The sequence below is a fragment of the Heliangelus exortis genome, chromosome 17, assembly GCF_036169615.1.
Source record: "Heliangelus exortis chromosome 17, bHelExo1.hap1, whole genome shotgun sequence".
In the NCBI taxonomy this organism is placed as follows: Eukaryota; Metazoa; Chordata; class Aves; order Apodiformes; family Trochilidae; genus Heliangelus; species Heliangelus exortis.
The window spans coordinates 3,149,545-3,168,451 of NC_092438.1; the positions used below are offsets into that span (position 1 = coordinate 3,149,545).

General features: G+C 45.9%; 1 protein-coding gene across 3 annotated transcripts; it reads left to right on the plus strand.

Moving 5' to 3' along the window:
- Window positions 1–1,914: 1,914 nt before the first annotated feature.
- Window positions 1,915–13,775, plus strand: LOC139804129 (small ribosomal subunit protein uS8). Of its 3 annotated transcripts, XM_071760971.1 has the most exons (9): window positions 1,917–2,023; window positions 3,583–3,716; window positions 5,192–5,311; window positions 6,201–6,318; window positions 6,953–7,037; window positions 10,534–10,671; window positions 10,836–10,915; window positions 12,376–12,461; window positions 13,639–13,775. In XM_071760971.1, exons 1-9 carry the CDS (start codon window positions 1,988–1,990, stop codon window positions 13,730–13,732), a joined length of 891 nt encoding a protein of 296 aa, XP_071617072.1. In that variant the 5' UTR covers window positions 1,917–1,987; the 3' UTR covers window positions 13,733–13,775. The 3 variants fall into 3 exon arrangements, with proteins under 3 accessions (XP_071617073.1, XP_071617072.1, XP_071617074.1); XM_071760972.1 differs by lacking the exons at window positions 10,534–10,671; window positions 10,836–10,915; window positions 12,376–12,461; window positions 13,639–13,775 and adding an exon at window positions 7,269–8,321 and having other exon boundaries at window positions 1,915–2,023; XM_071760973.1 differs by lacking the exons at window positions 1,917–2,023; window positions 3,583–3,716; window positions 5,192–5,311; window positions 6,201–6,318; window positions 6,953–7,037 and adding an exon at window positions 9,319–9,409.
- The last annotated feature ends 5,132 nt before the right edge of the window (window positions 13,776–18,907 follow it).

Sequence of the window (18,907 nt, forward strand, 5' to 3'; positions counted from 1 at the left end):
ATTTGTTTCAATTATTCATCAGTGTGTTCTGTACCCAATACCTTTGTTTTAGCACACTCAAGTACTTCAAAGATTTCTTTGCGTTTCCTCCCCCCTTTTTTTTTCCTTCAAACTTTCCATAAAATTAGCAGACACACCCCTTTATGCATTGAAGAATTGGACTGGGAAACACATTTAAGATGACAGCTGCTATACAATTTTTGCTTTCTTAACACAGTGCCCAATTATAACATGCCTACATATTACTTTTCTTTAGTGGAAAATAGTTGTTCAATTTAGTATAATGTTAGCATTTCAGTCAAAGAATGTCATTGAAATTAAAGATACTGCATAAAATGACTGTGTTATGTACTTAAGTGCATACCTGATTAGGGCAGTTTTGCTCTCTGCCAGACTCACTTTTTTAATAGCATAAGGAAAAAAGTTGAGATGCATTTCTTATATTAGACACAATAAATGGGTGAAAGCTTAAGATATGAAATGTAAGTGCTTGCATTTTTGTGGTTAGAAGCACATAAATGGTTGAAAGCAGGAGCTGGCTGACTGTCACAGCCAGAGAGGTGGCTCCTGCAGGACACTGCACATACTCCTAGGAACAGCAGTGCTTCTGGGTGTCCATCCTTCCCCAAAGGCTCATCAGAACGAGTGCTGGCATCACTCCCTTATGGAAATGGCTTTTGTTTGAGCTTTGCTGTGGTGCAATTATGGATTTTGAGGGTGGACTCCATCATTTTGAAGTGCAAAACATACACAAAATTAGTCTGAGCCACCTGTAAATAAGCCTAAATTTTCTTCAGTCAAGTATCTTTTCTTTGCATACAAACTTGGGTGAGTCTGGAAGGCACCCAGTAAGATCAGACAATTGAGTACAGACATGTTTGTACTTTCACAGTATCATCCTCAGCCCTTTTTCCTCCCTACCAAGCTGGTGAGCTGGGCTGGGAAAGGATCACAGTTTTGGTGCCAGAATGATGTTTGCCCTAATTTTGGAATGGCATTCCAGCCTAGGGATTGTGATTAAACTCATTAACACGTGTGACGAACATTTTAGGGAAGTTGAGTCAGATACATACTTATATCCCAGTCTTTTCTCCTGTGTTAAAGCCAGAGCCGCTGCCACTTCTGACACCATAAAGCAGGAGTTGGGTGGATGGTGACTGTCCCGGGGGGTCGGGTCAGGCAGCGGTCTCCAGAGCCGGAGAACTTTGCTGTGAATCCAGCTGTCTCCTCGGCTGGGAATCCAGCAATCCCGTCCCGGAGGGTTCTGCTGCCGACACCTCGGCCACATGCAGGGAATAAAACGCCCGCGATGGAAAACCAGAACTTGGAATCAAAGGAAATTTTGTGTGGAGCGCGGTGTGCCGGGTGACACCGGGGGCCCCGAAAGGCTCCCGAGCAGCAGCGCTGCCTCCTTCCCAAGAGCCGAACGCAGGCGATGGGTGCCAGGGGGACATTTTTTTAGGCAGCCACACAATCTTTCACTGATTCGCCTCCTAACAACGACACGTTCTGGTTACAGAGGCCACGCTTGTTAATATGCAAACGTTATCCCTGCAATCCCTTGAGGGCAGGTGACTGCCTTAGCACTCCCGTCAGGGCGGCCGCCGGCAGGGTCCGGGACCGCTGGCACGATCCGGTATCGCTGGCAAGGTCCGGTACCGCTCGCTTCGGCCCCTCCGCCTGGCCGCTCCCAGGAGAAGCCGCGCTCGGCCCCGCCCTCAGCCTCAGCCCAACGGCCGCGCCCATCGCCGTCGCATTGCGACTGAGGGAGGGAGGGCGGAGGCGCGGAGCCCCGCGCTAATTGGTCCCCTGTCTGCGTTCAAATAGCGCCAGCCAATCGAATGTTGACGGGGCGCGGCAGGAAGCCGGGGATTGGTCCGCGGTGGTTTCGAGCAGACCAATCGGAGTGCCGAGACGGGCCGCAGAGGCTATAAAATGCGGCGGCGCAGTGCGGGAGGGAGCGGTGGCGGTGCGAGGGCCGCGCAAGATGGCGGAGGGCGACAACAACAGCGTTTACCAACTGGTGAGGCCCCCGGGAGCCGCTGCTGCTGCGGGGCGGAGGGCGGGGACGTGCTCTGGCGGTTTGGGAGGGTGGACAAAGGCGTGTGGCCCTTCGGCCCTGAGGGCGCTGGGGGAGCGGGTGGGGGCAGCCAGGCCTGCCCGTGGGTGCTGCTGAGGGCTGCCTCGGCCCCACAGCTCGGGGGGCGCGGGGAAAGGTCTCCCCGCTCTCAGTTTTGCTTCCCGAGCCGGAGTTCGGCTTCTGTTTGAGGGCCGGGGGGGGGGCCTGGGTGTGAGGAGGGTGCGCAGCGGGTCCTCCCCCTGGCCGAGCCCCGCTGAGCCCAGGCCGCAGCTCGGCGTCGGGCTTCACCTGGTGAACCTGCGGTAGTGGTGTCCTTGTGCTCCCGTGTCCTTTGGCCCTGCCATCAAATGCCTCAGTAGTGGTAGCTCTGGATGATTGGCCTCAGAGGGGGAGCTTAAATCCTTAAACGCTTAAACCCGGGGATATGAGTGCTTAGGGCTGTGAGGGCTGCGGCAGAACCGCTGGAGAAGCAGCTGAGGAGGCTGTGGTACAGCCTGGGAGGTGCAGGGATGGGGGGAAGGAGTTTCGGGTTTCTGCAGAAGTGCCCGGAGCTATGTTGCCCAAAATGTGTGCGAACATACAGCAGGGAGGTCTCTTTCGGAGGAGGTGTTGTTTATGGAAACTTTGTCGTTTGGTTAATGAAAAAGCACTTTGGTGGATGGGCTCTGGAGTTAGGTGGTGTTGACAAAAGCTGACTTAAGCTTTCTGTACCTGACTCAGTGGGAGAAAAACTCACAATAGTTGTCGAGGCTGCCAGAGGCCGTTAAGTTCCAGTCTGTTTGCCATTAATTTTTCTCTTGGTTGTGATGTTAAATTCAGACAGCCAGAGGTAATAAAGCAAAACAGTTTGCCATGAAGTGTCTTCTGGAGAAACAGTTTATTTTCCCTTCTTGTGACAATTTTTTTGTTTATGACAATAGGTATCTGAAAGGTGTTCAGCAGCATGTCAGGTAGTTTTCTGCTCTCTTTTTTTTTTTTTTAATTATTCCTGAACTATAGTTTTAAAGTAGTTTCACCTGATATCACATAAATAAATTATGGTTAATGTGGTAGCTGCACTCAGTGGTGTTTGTTATTCTAGTGGTGTTATGTTTCACACTTGAGATAAGGGTAGCTCACAGGTAAGAATGGAAAGTGCTCTGCACAGCCCCTGAGCAGGTCTTGATGACCTTACTAATTGTGAACTAGTAAGAACCAGTCGATTCTTTTCATGGATACCTGAACTTTGTAATAGCTGAAATACTTTGTCCCACTGAGAGGAAACTATCCAGCTATGTAAAGTGTGGAATGCTGCTGCTTTGTTTGGATCCTGACTATTTTCATGTCACTGCTACAATGTCATAACTTAGTGTACAGAACTTAGTGCATTATTAGTAATTTCATTACTCAGAAGGGTTTGTGACTGGGGTTTTTAATTATAACACTTCTTTTAGCTACTTCGAGTGTGGGAATTAATTGGATACTCTGGTTAGTAATAAAATAGTTTTCTTCTTTTTGTGTAGGCTTCAGAAACTGCCAGCTTGGAGGAGCATTTGCAAGGATGGGGAGAAGTGATTCTGCTGACTGACAAAGTCCTTCGCTGGGAGAGAGCCTGGTTTCCCCTGGCACTGATGAGTGTCATTTCCTTTTCTTTTCTGTAAGTCCCTTGTGGGGGGAGCCTTGAGCACAGTTGCACTTTCACGGGTGACAGCAAACCTGTTAAGTTTAGTGAGACATCTTTAATAGGAAGTCTTTTACTCCACGTTCAGTTTCTGAATGCGTGTGAATTTGGAGAAGAAAAACTTTTAAGTATGGAGAACAGGAAATAACACAGGTCACATCCTGCCAGAGGAGGGGTGCTTCCTGCAGAGCTGGTTGTTTTTACCATGCTCAGATCTGTGTTCTTTAGTGGTGTGTTTGCAGTCTGCCCTCACTCTTTATATCCTGCTTCTTGGTCAAATCTGGGATCTCCTCTGGCTTTTTTTCCCCCCAGCTAATGGCAGTGTCTTTACAGAAAACTTGTTTCTATAGGGCAGACTTTCCTAATCTGCATCCTTGGTGTTGTATTTAGGATGAGTTCAGTTGGATTTGCAAAACTTGTTTTTTTGACATTCTCCATCCAATCCTTTGAGGAAGGAGGAAAAGGAAAGCCTGCAGGTAGCTCAGTCAACAAGATGGGAAGCTCTAACCTGTCCCTGGGTTGGAGATACAAAACTGGCTTGCTGGAGGCACTTGGGCAGGCTTTGATGTAATATGGCAGCAGTCAAGATGACCCCAGTCTGCTTTGTGTGCTTAAGTGTCCATACCAGGTGTGGGTTTGGCAGTTGCATGTGTTTTTGGAGTGAGGAGAAGGGGGGACTTAAAACATGTTGAACCAGGTGAGGCAGGGATCATCAGTCTTCTGGCTATGTAAATTTAAGGCAGGTGAGGAGGATAGGAAATGAAACTGGAAAGTAACTTCTTAAAAGAAGTAATTGCACAAACTTCAGGGTATTCTGTTACAAATCCTGTGATTATAGCTTGTGTTGAATAATACTTTCAGGAAATAGAAGTAATTCAGGTTCTGACATGGTACTTCAGCATTCAGCACAGTGCCTGCTGCATGGGACTGGCCTGCAGTGGACTGGATTGTTCATGTTTATTACTTCAGTGTGCAGGAATTTCTGTGAAGTGCAAGCAAGTAGCACAGGGCCCAGCTCCATGTTAACAGACACTGATGAGATGAGCAATTCTTGCCCAGCACCCACACTGCTGTGTCAGGGATGTGCCCTTAACATGTCAAAAAGCACAGCAGTGTCCTCATTGGAGATGTGTGGCTGCTTCTCCAGAACAGGTCTGGTTGGCCCTCACGGGTGAGACACAGCAAATGACAACATGTAATGGATCTCAGTTCTCTGGCTGAAGAACCAACAAGCTTTCTCTCTACCTGGTTATTTCATATGTTCATCCACTCATGCTGATCTCTTGTTTTTATTAGTAACAGGAGATAATTTGAATTTTTTTTTGGCTGGGCAAGAGAAGAGGGTTGGTCTATTCTTTGAAGTCCCGAGCCAATCTGAGGAGATGACTCAGTATTCTAGAATTTAGCAGTCTGAGCATCCAGTAGTAATTTCTACTTTCCTTTTTCTGCAGGATGATCTACTACTTGGACCCCTCAGTTCTTTCAGGTGTCTCCTGCTTTGTTATGTTCCTCTGTTTGGCTGATTATCTTGTTCCTGCTCTTGCACCTAGAATCTTTGGATCTAATAAATGGTGAGGAAAGCTTGATTAAAGCATTTTCTTGAGTTTGAATAAGTTATCAACCTTACCAAGTGGATGTCTGACTTGGAAGTATCAAACAATTGCTTTTTAGAGCCATTGTAGTAAGGAATTAGTCTCTAATGTATGAAGTCAGGAAACTGTAACATGTTCTGCATTCTTCTTCTAGTGGAACTGCTACAGACATATCTTTAAATCCCTCTCTTCTAGAAAACAAAGATTTTTTTTCCAAGGGAGTAGGCATTTTCTTTGCTCTTCATTAAGGATGCTAGTTCTGCTAAACCAGTTTTTAGTACTTATTGGATAATATACTGAGAAATACAATTATGAAGAGGAGTATTGGATTATATTTAGAAAAAATAGCAGTAGTGTAAATATGAAGAGGAGTAATGCAAGAGAGTATGGATGTGACCAGAAGTGATTGAAACAGATTGGAAGAAGGGGAATAATTTATTTTTATTTAGAGTTTATTTTTATTTAGAAAGCAGCAAGATGGAGAAAAAAACTTTTTTGAACTAAATTTCAAGTTAAAAACTGACTAGTGGATAAGTGATCCTCTCCAGTAATGAACAGACATAAAAGCCAAAGCAATGCACACTGGTATCAGGTGTGTGTTACTTGTCTGTATAAGGTGGGTTTTAGGTGATTTAGGTTGATGGTTTTCTGGTTTGAATGTGGTTGATTTGCATTCTGGGAGTCACTTTGGGATTCAGTGTATGGAAAAATTACCCGTGCAGTTGCACTGGGGCTTGATAATGATAAGGTGTCAGTGCCAAGATAAGTATGGAGTAGATTTTTGCTGCTGTAAAAATATCATGGGAGATATTTTAAGTTTCAGATAAAATACTGAATTACCATTTCTGGCTCTTTCCTTTCATGAAAGGACTACAGAACAGCAGCAGAGATTTCATGAGATTTGCAGCAATTTGGTAAAATCTCGTCGCCGACTTGTTGGCTGGTGGAAACGTCTCTTCACACTGAAGGAAGAGAAGCCTAAAATGGTATTGAGTTCCAGGAGGTCATCTCTGTTGTCTTAAGATCTTGTTTGGTCTCAGCACTTTGTTTAGCAAGGCACGTTTCTGAGGAAAACAGTGGCATTTCAAACCTGAGCCAGCAGGTCTGGCTCTGACTCTGGGCCAGTCCTGCATCTTTTTCAAACCTGGAGAGGCAAAACCTGTGACAAGCAATACTCTGTTAGTCACTGACTGAACTAACTTGCAAAGCTCCTGAAGCCTACCCTTGATGTTAAGGTTAAACTGAACTGGGTTTATTTGGATAAGGAAATGCAGCTTGTCTCCAGAAACTGTCCAAACCCCCAAAATCCTAGTGTCAGGTTTGGTACAATGAGCTTCATGTTCTGACAACAGCTGTGTGAGGATGAAGTGGTCAGTGGGGATGGTGCAGCCTGACTTGGGGACATCTGGACAAAAGAGCTGGCTTCCTGTAAGACTGGTCTGAAAATAGATGGGAACATACAGTTGTAGACTGTGGAATTCAGTTTTAGCAAGGTGATCTGTAGCTATTGCATTTGCAAGAGCCAGCAAACTTCAGGTTATTTTTCATTGTTGGATTCTGAAGGGAATGGGGGAGAATTCCCTGCAGACTCATGGTAACTCTTTCCTTTTAATTTTCCAGTACTTCATGACCATGCTTTTTTCTCTTGCTGTGGTTGCCTGGATTGGACAGCAAGTTCACAATCTGTTTCTGACCTATCTCATTGGTAAGTTAGCAGCACATAAAACAGAAGCAACACTTTTGCCTGCAATGGTATGAAGCTGGTACAACTCATTTTTTATTATATGAATGTGGTAATTTTTTTGGTCACAGTGTTATACTTTGCTGTTTTCAAGCAGTTATTGGGGCTTAAGGGAAGCAAGGGATTTGCAAGGAATTGCAAAATGGCAGAAGTTTGTTAAAGTAGTATTAATAATGCCTTTTTTTTTCTCTATAGTAAGTTTCTTGTTGCTGTTTCCTGGCCTAAACCAGCATGGGATCATTACAAAGTATGTTGGAATGGCAAAAAGGGAGATAAACAAACTTCTCAAGCATAAGGAAAAGAAAAATGAATGAAGACTTGAATGCTGTTCACTCTTGTGAAGGTTTCCTTGGGAACAGTTTTGAGAATTTATGTGTAATTAGAATAGTAGGAGTTGTGTTTACCCACTGGCTTTTTTTTTTTTTATTGGGTCCCTGGTCAGTGAACATGTCACTCAAGCAACTGCTGTGGGTTTGTGTCTCTCACAAAGATTTTTGAAAATTCCTGTTCTTTGATGTGTAGAGCTTGTGTGTCTTCAAGTTAAGAGGCCCTGTAAATAAATATTCCAACTCAAAAAAGGCAAAAAGGCAGAATTGTAAAGCTTGTAGCATTTCTGTAGCTGTGTTCATTTCACTGACCATTGATTTTTGACTACAGCAAGTTATGAAAGACCATTTGGAAGCTTACACTTAGGGGGTTGTTATTCCCCATCCCTGTGGAAGGAGAACAATTGGCTGGATAGGAGTGATCATAGCTGAGGGTGCATACCCAAAGTTGCTGCAGGAGATCTCATTGTTTCACTGAATCTGTTTGCTTTTGTTCTGCATATACCAGATTTTTTGTTGAATAGGGGTCTGGAATACACCAACTTGTAGTTCAGTTGTTTAGCTGTAGTGTAAACTTCAACTTGTTGCACTGAGACTGTAGAGAATGAGTTAAGGTGTATTACCTTAACAGCTGATTATCCTAAAACCTGCTGTTGTCATGGAGCCATGTAGCATGTTTGATCTTATGAATGTTGTCTGTGTACAAAACCCCCTTGAAAATGCTGTATTTGTCTCTGTAAATAAGCCAGTCTGGAGTGTTTGTGCTTTTCTACGACCTCTCCTTCCTTTTTTTAAAAACTGAACTCTTTTCTTTACAAAGCTAAAAACCTGTGTTAATGCATTTTAAAAGTTTACTGGTTTAAAATGAACTCCTCAGTGTTTATTGTAACTGCCCAATAAGTAAATACACTCTCAACAGAAACTCCTCTGCTCTTTGTGAAGGCGCTGGAAATCTTTGGGAATGCTCTGGAGAGCTGGGATGGGGAGGGTGGTGCCGGGGGTGCCCAAAGGGCTCCTGTGGGACACGGCGGCTCCGGGGGCAGAGGGCAGGGCTAAGGGTGCCGGGGCGGGGCAGGGATCGGAGCCGCCTCCCCCTGATCCCAGCAGCGCCGGGTGGAGGCTGAACGCGGCTGGCCCCGTGCCGGGAGCCGTGGTCTTGTTTTATCTTAAAAATCCGGTAGAAACGTAGCCCCGTGCCCTTGGCAGAGCTGTGTTCACCTCCTGCTGGCAGGGCGGAGTCACAGAATGTTTAGGGTGGAAGAGACCTCCCAGCTCATCCAATCCAACCTTTGACCAACACCACAATCTAACTACTAAACCGCGTCCTGCAGGACCAGCTCCAAACGCCTTTAAATGCCTCCAGGGGTGGTGACTCCACCACTGTCCTGGGCAGCCCAATGCCTCTCGGTGAAAAAATATTCCCTAACATCCAGCCTAAATCTCCCCTGGAGCAGCTTCCATCCATTCCCTCTGGTCCTGTCACAATTTACTAAGGAGAAGAGGCTTTTTCCCTCCTCGTTCCAACCTCCCTTGAGGAAGCAGAAGAGCGATCAGGGCTCCTCTCCGCCTCCCCCAGACTAAACCCCAGCAGGCGGAGCATGGAACAGCGGGAGCGGGGCCGTGTTCGCTCTTGTAAAAATAACTCCAAAACCAGGAAACGCTCCCAAGCCCCCAGCTGCATGCGCCAGTTGCAAGCTCCGCGTCCCTCCCCGTGCAGTCCGGTGCGGGGTGCGGGCAGAGCGCTCCGCCGGGGCCCGTCCCTCGCGTCCCTTCCGCCCGTGGCGAAGCGTCCCGGTTGCTATGGGAACCCGGGCCGCAGCGTCGCCCCGGAAGTGCGATCCCCGCTCTCGCCCAATGGGGATGAAGGGGCCCGGTGCGCGGCTCATCCCGACTGGGAAGCCAAGTCTCGCGAGATGTTGCCGGGCGCCGCGCAGCAGCTCGCGCCCATGGCCCTCCCATAATCCCGCGCGGGCGCCCGGCCTCTTCCTTTTCCGCCATCTTGCTGCACCGGTGAGCGGGGGGAGCTGCGGGGTCTCGGCCACCATCCGCCCTCTCCCGGTCCCATCCGCGCCCCGCCGCCGCCTCTTTTCGGCTCCCCGGGGCCGTGAGGCTGCGCTCGGCCGGTTCGGCCCATTTTGAGCCGCCGGCGTCTCCTCTGCGGCTCTCTAGAGCCCCCGGAGCGGAGGGTGGGGGGAAGCACTCCTCCTGTGGCTCCGCTCTCCCCAGCGATGCGGGCCGGGAGCCGAGCGTGGGGGTTGGCGCGGCGGCCGGGCCCAGGCCGGTGCTGTAGGAGACTGTGCTGGGCAGGGCTCGGGGGAGCCGCGGCGCGGAGTCTGGGGGCTTCAGGGAGCGAGGGTCGTGCGGCGAGGCGGAGGAGGAAGCAGCGAAGGGCTTGGGGAGCGGGCAGGGCTGGGGCCGGCGAGGGGAGGCGGCCCGCGGCCGGGGCCTGGCTGCACTCGCCCCGTGGGCAGGGTTACCCGGGCCTGCCGGGACGTGGGGTCCTGGCTGAGGGGTAGAAGCCCTCCGGTGCCACAGGACTTGGCCAGCTCCGGAGAGGCGTGTGGCCCGGGACAGGGACACTCCTGTCTGGATCTGGCGGTGCTGTCTCAGGCAGTAAGTGGGTGACAGTGTCGAGCCTTGTCACGCCGGGTGGTACTCGGGTATCTGTAGCACCAGTATGCAAGAGCTGATGCCCAGTTTTCTTTCTAGAGTGCTGAGCTCCATTTGTATCTGGCTGTTATCTTGGAGATAAGACAAGGAGCATCTGTTCTGTTTAGTGTCATGTGTGATATTGCATGTGGCTAGCGCTGCATCCTGGGGTTTTAAAGTCCAAAACGATTCACTTGGGAAAGATGTCACACTGATGAGATGTTGTCTGGTTCTGAAATCATGTGCATGTTGATAAGGCCAACTTCAAACAGCCCAAGTTGTCGTGTTAGTTGTGAACCCTCTTGAGGCTACACGAGGATGTGATTCAATCCAGTTTTTAGCCTAGGAAAGCTTTCAAGGTGTAACACAACTTCCTGTCAGCCTGAGCTACCTTAGGTCTAAAATAAGCCTGGAAAGAAGCGCTGCTGGGGATTTCTGTGCTGGGAGGAAGCTCGGGAAGTAAATTCCTGTCTGTGCTCTGGCAGGCACCATGGTGCGCATGAACGTTCTCGCGGACGCTCTCAAGAGCATCAACAACGCCGAGAAGCGAGGGAAGCGCCAGGTCCTCATCAGGCCCTGCTCCAAAGTCATCGTCAGATTTTTAACCGTGATGATGAAGCACGGTGAGTGCAGAGGGATGACACCTCCCTCCTGGTTCCTCTGGGTGCTGGTGTGCCACGGGGCCTTTTTGACTGGAATGAAGAGGCTTGAGCTAGTTTTGTGCAAGGGATTTGTGTTAATGTGGCTAATGGTGTGTGTGGTTTGTCTGTCTCCTGATCTTTTGTAGGTTATATCGGCGAGTTTGAGATAATTGATGATCACAGAGCTGGGAAGATTGTTGTCAATCTCACAGGCAGACTCAACAAGGTAGGGTTTGTCTTCCTGAGTTCAGTTCTCTAGGAAAGGGTTTAGATGGGACCTGTAATGTTGGTTTGCTCTGGGTCTGAAAGAATTGCCTATAAGGAAGGTTGTATTTATTGAATCCATGTAAATGAAAGTAATGAGGGTGTTATCAATGGTCGTCAGATGCTTGTTAATTTTTTTAGAGTTATAACAGTATAGATGACTAATTACATCTCACCTAAACTTTGTATGTAAGATGTTTTCAGGGAAGTCCTGCAGGTGCTGTGTCTCTCTTTGAAGGCTTTCTGGCTACTTAGTGATTTTAGAATTCTTTGCTGGGTAAGCTATCTTAGCAGACTTGCCTTAAGAGATAGGGACTGAGCTGCTTCCCAGTTGATGTTTAATACCTGGACAAGCTTTTTGCTGCTGTTAGATGGGCTTTGCTTGCAGTTGTTTTGTTAATTAGTGCTTTTTAAGTTCCTGGGCACATAAAGTATTCACGTGTTTTGGAAATTTTTCAAATGCTTTTGCCTCAAAACACTGTCTAGTTCTGTGATAACATGCTGTGCATCACTGTTTTTTCCAATTAATCTATTCAATTAAGATCCTTTACTCTAGAAATAAAAAATATTACATGCTCAAAATATTTGGGGGGCTTTCTGCTTGATGAACAAATACTGCAGCTGAGAATTGCTTGAGTGTAGAAGGCAGAGAATTCTGACACCACCCAAAATATTGGTGTCTGTAATAAAAATAATCTCTGTTGGATGTGGCTGTAGTGTTCCTTACTCTTTTCTGGGATAACTTTGTGACAGAACTTGTGGATATGATGTTTCTCTCAATAGTTGCAGCAAGGGAACAATTATTTGGTTCAGAAGAATGCCCATCAGTACTGCTGTTGTGCTCTTGGATATTTATTAGGGTTATTAGGATAATTGGAGGCAGTGATGTGATAGGAGGTGGCAGGAGTGGTCATGGTTGAGACATTGATGTGAGATCTTTGATAACTCTGGTGCATGTTAATTTCTCCCTGTTGAAAATATGCAGGTATTTTTTGCTGACTGTTTATGATGAGGTGAAGCAGAATATTCCCTGAATAACTGCATTTTTTGGATAATATAGGATGCTGAATAATCCATTGTGCTTTATTTATAGTACACTTCTTTGCTCTCCCAGGTCTAGGCACTCATTGTTAGTTTAGCTGCAGCAGCAGTGTAAGTCACTGTCTAGGTGAGGAGGAGGAGGGGGTAAGGCTAGGGAAATAAAAGCTAAATTGCTGCATGGGAGTCTCACCTGAGAGGAGTGAGACTCACCTCTGAGTTTCAGAGTAGGTGATGGCATGTGCTTCCTGGTACTCTCATCTTTTGCTGCCAAAAAAAAATTAATTGCAGTTGTTAAATTCTCTCACTGGGTAAACAGGAATGATGAATGTACAAATGCAGTTTATAAAGCTCTTCCATTTGCAATGGGATTTTGTTTTCTAGTGTGGTGTGATCAGTCCCAGATTTGATGTTCAGCTGAAGGATTTGGAAAAGTGGCAGAACAACCTCCTGCCTTCACGTCAGTTTGGGTGAGTATGGAGGAGATTTAAATTCACCTCATCTGTGAAGATGGGGTTTTCCTTGCTACACTTTCTTATTGCCTGAGTGAGACTTCCCTAACACCTTTGTCCTCTGATGATTCTGGAGGAAGATGCCAGTCCAAAAATCCATATTCCACAGAAATGCTCTCTTAAACCAGTTTTAAAGAGGCACTGATATCAAGGACCTATTTTTGCTTGGTTTTATTAAGTCCTGGTTTCACCATTGCTACAGCTTATCAGGAAAATAGGATTTTTTCTCCTGATCATTTTAATTCTGTTAATGGTCATGTCAGTTACCAGGTCAATGGAAGAAGGTCATAGTGCTTAAAACTCAGTGTATAAATTGATGAGAGGCTCAAGGTTTTTGTTAAACCTCCACAGCACAGAAAATCTTACTGTTCTGCAGAATGTTTGTCTTTCCCCAGATTCACTGAGTCAGTGGTAACAAATCTTGGTGCACAGGGTTGACAGAGCCAGAGGACTTACCAGGGGCTCAGCTGCTCTGTCCCATCAAAGGCAGGATTAACAATTTCCTCTCATTTCTGTTCTCAGAGCTCCAGTGATGAGCCACTTGCTTCAGCAGTGCCTATGCAGCTTGCTAGTGTGTGTTGTCATATTTCTAAGATAATTTGTGGAGTGGTTGTACAAGAGGTGCTCTGACATGAAGCTGTGTGAATGAAGTGTGCTGATAATCCCAATATTGGCATCATAATGACTGGGGCTGCTGCAGTTGTCACTCCAGACCCCAATACTCACCTCCATCCTGCAGAGTGCTCAGCACAGACACAAAGCTCAGTGCTGAGGAGCTGTCTGGCACCATGGCAACTCTACCTGGGCTGAAGAAAAATGCTCAAAGCAGAAGCAGACTTTGTCTGGAAACTGCAGAGTTGCTGCTGCTGCAACAGCTGAACTGACTTCCCAGTGGGAATCTGCTTCTTGTTGAGGCTCAGCAAATATTTGGGGAACAGACACCTGGAAGTGTCCTTTGTGCTGCAGCCTTGTGCTTCTGAGAGGAGTTTCCTTTTCACTGCCTCATAACCTGACTTAGTTCTTTTAGGCCCCTTCTTACAGGAACAGGTCTTGCTGTTCTGATACAAAAAGGAAGTTTGTGCTCTCACAGGCACGGAACAAACCAATAAACTGAATATTTGTTCTTTTTAACCAGGTACATTGTACTGACAACCTCAGCTGGCATCATGGACCATGAGGAGGCGAGGCGAAAACACACAGGAGGCAAAATCCTGGGATTCTTTTTCTAAAACTTGTAAAAAAAAGAGGATACTAATAAATTGCTCAAATGGACTCTGGTGTTTCCAGTGGGTATTTTAATGACTTCTAACACTACCTGTGGTAATGCTTGTAACAGACAGCTCTTCAGTAGTGCCAGAGTTCCATCTTGACTGCAGATGACATTCAGGTTCCACGCCACTTCTGGTCACAGCATGAATTTCTGTTAATAGTATAACAGACTTTCAGTCATTGCAACTTGATTGGCCTCAGCACACAATACCCTCAGCAGGGGAACTCTAATGTTGAATTCAATAATCTGCTGTCCTGTGCTGGGGTCCTCTCTTGGATGTTGGATACACTGTCTCTGTAGTTATGTATATGTGACACTATAGTTACACCTTTTGGCATAATGATAGAAGATGCCTTGCCTGAAGGTATTTCCTCTTTATGGTTTAAGAAGTTATGAGGTGTGGGATTGTGGAATAATTAAGATGGTTGAAGTTTGATTTCAGATCACAAACTTGTTCCACATCTGAGCGTAAGGAGTAACTCAGGTACAGAGGTGAGTAATTTTTTCATCAAATTTCTACTTTGAAAATCCTTTGAAACATCACTTTTGGGTAAGGTAGCTGCAGCTGCTTTCCATCTTACTCTGAAGATGTAACAGCTTTCTTTTTGGTGTAAGGGAATAAGGGCATCTGCAGTGAATGATGTAGTATTGAATGAGGTGTTGGTCTTTGTTTCAGGCACCTGATGCATGGCAGCATGATGTACTTGATGCAGAAAACAACAGTTCTTTCAAAGCAGTACATTGTGCAGGTGACTGCAGCTGAAGAGCTACTCTGAGATGGTAGAGAATGAGAGGTGAGCTTCTGGGCTGGTTGCACTGTCCTTCAGCAGCAGTTGGAATTCCCTGGCCTTGGTTCATATTTGGAGTCTTCACTGGGAAGGAGCCCATTCAAATGTAGGAAGCCTGTTCCAACACACTTCAGAGCAGCTGTTGAGTTTGTGATTCTGATGCAAACAGTTGTAAACAATTCTCCTTTGTGATACCTCCTGGTGATTAATATGTAGAGTTGCTTCAGTTAGAAATGTTGGTGTCTTGAAGGTGTCACAATCACAAGAGCTTTTCAAAGAGCCTTGGAATGGAAGTGACTGTCCTCAGACACCTAATCTTTAGATTCCCTGAGGTATAACTGTAACCTGTTCCAGCTGCTGCTTGTTACCATTTATGGAGAAAAGGAGAATATGATACTTAGTGCTATAATCCAACGGGTTTTAATCCTTCAGACCAGCAGCACAGCCTCACCTCATGTGGCTTTTTGAGGAACAAGGAGCTAGCAGCAGCTGTGGAATACTTGTTTGCATGACAGCTTGCTCTGTCTCATGCTGGTGATGGGCATTAGCATCCCATAGCAGAGATGTGGCAGCCTGACAGAAGAGCAGGGGAATAACAATAAAAACTGCTTTGTGGTTTTGTGCCAGTCAGGTGCTGGTTAAGGGCACATGGTAGGGTTGCAGAGGGTGTCAGAATGTTCACGTGGGATTAGTGTGGTACTCAGTTTGAGGAGAAACAATTTTGCTTAGCTGGAGATAAAGATCTCTACACAATTACAAAGAGTAGTTAAGAAGTCAAAAGGCCCCTTTTTATTGTCAAATCTAATTCTGTTGTTGAAGCATTTTTTTTCTTTATATCCTTAATGGAGATAATTCTGCAGTACTAAGCACTGACACACATGAGCTTTTGTATTGCTTGATCAGAGTAACCCTGGAGATCGTACCAGAATTCCACTGTTTATTAAAATCTTGATTTTTTTTTTTTTTTTTTTTCTTAAATCAGTCCAGAATAGAACACATTTCTAACACCTGCTGGAAGAAGGTCAGGTTCATTTACCATGGCTTCGAGTTCCCTGCTAGTCTAACAACCATGTTTAAACAAATTTTATACAGGAAACATCAGTTTTTCTGAACCAGTTTACCTGTGTGTTGCCTTTGCTACCACAGACTTCTGAAGTAAGGTACTGATGGGAGTGAGCATCAGTTATCTTAGCCACAGGTGGGATAGTGGGGCCTGAATTGAAGGTGAGTTGTGAAAATCACCAAGTTTGAAGAAGGTGAGAAGAGGGTTGGTGACCCATCTGCTGGGTACAGCCTGGCCTCCGTTCTGCTGTCAGATCCAAGATCAGTATTTACAGGTGCTGATTGCCACTGCTCCTTGTGCCACTGCTCAAGAACATGTTCCAGCAGCCTGCTGGTGGGTAGGAGAAATGCCTGCTTATCCCTGGGAAGCTGTCAACAGATGGCAGCATCTGCCGTGGGATCAGTGGAGGCTGAAGGTGCTCTGAGAGAGAGGAGTCTCGGGGAGCTTTGGCATTGCTGCTGTCTCCCTGCTCCTCTGCACAGCTAAACATCCTGACTTCTCTGGCACTCTGGTTCACAAAGATAGATACAAGAGAGCTTGATATAAGGTAATACAGGAGTTGAGAATAAGTTTGGATCTTCCACATGCAGCAACTGGGTAAAAAGCCTGGTGCATGAGTGGCTTGGCTGGAAATGCTCTGGTTTCATTTGCTTTCTGCCAGGTAATCCAGTCAGCTCCATTCCCCTGAATGGAGCATGTGTTCTGTTTCTCAGATTCTTGAGCCAATTACTTGCATCAGAAATGCAAGCAGTGATTAAACCTTTATTTCCAGTGTCTGGAAAGTTATTTTAGTCACTCTTTCACACCTTCTGGAATCTAGGTGGAAGCCAGCAACAGCAGGCAAAGGTGTGTGGTGGTGCAGCAGGAAGCAGGGAGAGAAGAGGGGCTGAAGTGGTGAGTGAGACTTTAGAACTCATCTCAGTGGCTTTGGTACTGTGTAGTTATTTTATTTCCCTGCACTTTATTTCACATCATACCTCTGATGCTTTCTCTGCTCAAGTCCTGCCATTTTAATAACAGTTCTATTTTTAAAGGGAATTTTTAAGGGAATCTATTTTTCTGTTAATTCTCTTCCTGTTCACCATCTTCCAGCTCTGGTACATGGTATTTTGACTACCATTGTATGGCCTGGATTAGTTTTAGGTTTTTTTACAGATATTTTTACTAACAGAGGTGCTGAGATAGCAAGTGACAAGAATAGCTGGGTGAACATTACTGCTTGGTATGCAGAGGTGCATCTTGCTGGGAAAAAAAATAAATTCCATTGACATGTTCTTCTCAGGTAGAGTGTATGAGGGCTGAAGGCCTGAAACTTTCCATTTAGTTTTAAGTTGATCCAGTCTGTTTTATATGAGGTATGTAAGAATAATCTCAAATCATAGAAACAGAAGAGAGCAAGAAGAGAAACATTTGGTTCTAGTGAAGGAAATGAGAGTTTTGACCTGAGCTAGGACCAGTCTTAATGTAATCAGGTAGTCTGGTGTTATGCAGCTGCTACCCATGGCTTTGGAAGCTGTCCTGGCATTTTTGATCTGCCTGCACTGGGTTTAGGAGCCACCAAGTGTTTCTTACTCTGTGTGTGGCTGCTAACTTGAATCTATACATGGATACAGGGAGCACAAATTAAAATTTTCCTGCTGGGGGCACGTGATGGTGTCACAGTCCATGATGCACAAGGCAAAGGTGGGGGGAGCGTGGGCACAGCCAAGCAGGGAATTTCACCATCTCCAAAATGCTGCAACTCCACCAGGACAGGCACTGTACTGACTGGATGTTTTCCCATGAGTGAAAAGATGGGCAGATATTTGATATACAGTGAAATCACAAACTGGTAAATGTGATACTTGTAATCTGACAGTATTATTGTCATGCTGGGTCTGTGTAACAGAGGTTTCAGCTGGGTGCTGCAAACAGGAGGGCATGCTGCTGGTGAAGCTGCCTCTACAAGCATAGCAAAGCTGTGATGATTTGCATCAAGCAAATTAAACCCCATTTCCAAAAACATCTGATGGGCCAGTGACAAGCTTCAGTCTAACAAAGTAATCAAATTCACATCTGCTTTCCTCCATAGACTAAATGGAGCTGAGTGCTATAACTGCATTATGTGCTCTACAACCCTGTTCCCCCTCCCTCATACACTGGTTGTGATGCTCAGCTGTGTGAGCAGAGCCTCTGGGGATGTTTATTTTGTTGGCATCAGAGCAGCAGTCATTGTGCAGTTGGTGATCAAATTTTAGTGCCATGCAATGGCATAATGCAGGAGGACTCCTGAGGTCAGCCAGCTGAAAGCACCCAGCAACCACCACTTCCATTTTTTATAGTGACATAAACCATTGTGAAAGTGGATGCCAAATGGTCTGTAAAAGTAAATTAGTCAGGTGCATATTTTAATGAAACTGGTAGCTTGTCCTCCCTGTTCTGGGCTGTAACTCTGATCCTCAGGACACCTCATCTCATCACTCTTGTGGCTGAGTTGTGAGCAGTGATGCTGCTGGTGCAATTGTGCTGCTGGGATGGATGTGGGCCTTTGATATTAAAACAGCAGGATTCCAGTTCTAAGTCCATCCTAGTTAGAGTTTATTGAAGGTTTTATCTGCTATTGTTACACTTAATCATTGCATATGCATTCCTGAAGTATTGTCTGCTTTTGGACAGGCTGCCCTAGCAGGGTATGTGACCTACCCCAAACTTTGTCTGCCAAGGAGGTGCTTTCCTTCACCATTTGGGAGCAGTGTTGTGTGAGAATGGGCCCTGGAAGTGGAGAGTGTTCCTGGTACTCTTATAATACATTGCTGTTCCTTCTTGGGTCTTTATTGTTTATAACCAGGAGTTGATTAGTTTCAAATTTAATTAATTTTATTTTTCATTAATTTTATTTACTGTTTCCACTCTGTAAACACATCAAGCTACCTATTCTACAGAAAACTCTTTCCAGAAGCTTGCACTCCTCTGCCTGTCATCTCTAGATGTCTCTCTTGCCCTAATGTAAGAAAATAAGAAAGAGGCAGGAGTAGCAAAATAGTTGGGATGTGATCTTGGATAGAAATGTGTATGTGCAGCACCCCTCCATCTTCCCCTCCCCAGCTAGATTAGAATGGGATTTGGCTCTTTTGAGGGGAAGAAACATGGTATAACTCTTCTTGTTGTATTCCACTGATGCAAGTGTGCATGCTTTCAGCTGGATCAGGCTGTAAGTAGGAAGAAGCAAGGATTTTATTTGGGAGCACGAGGAGAAAAGCTGGTGACAAGTGAGGTTAAAAGAAAATCTACTGCCAAAACTCAC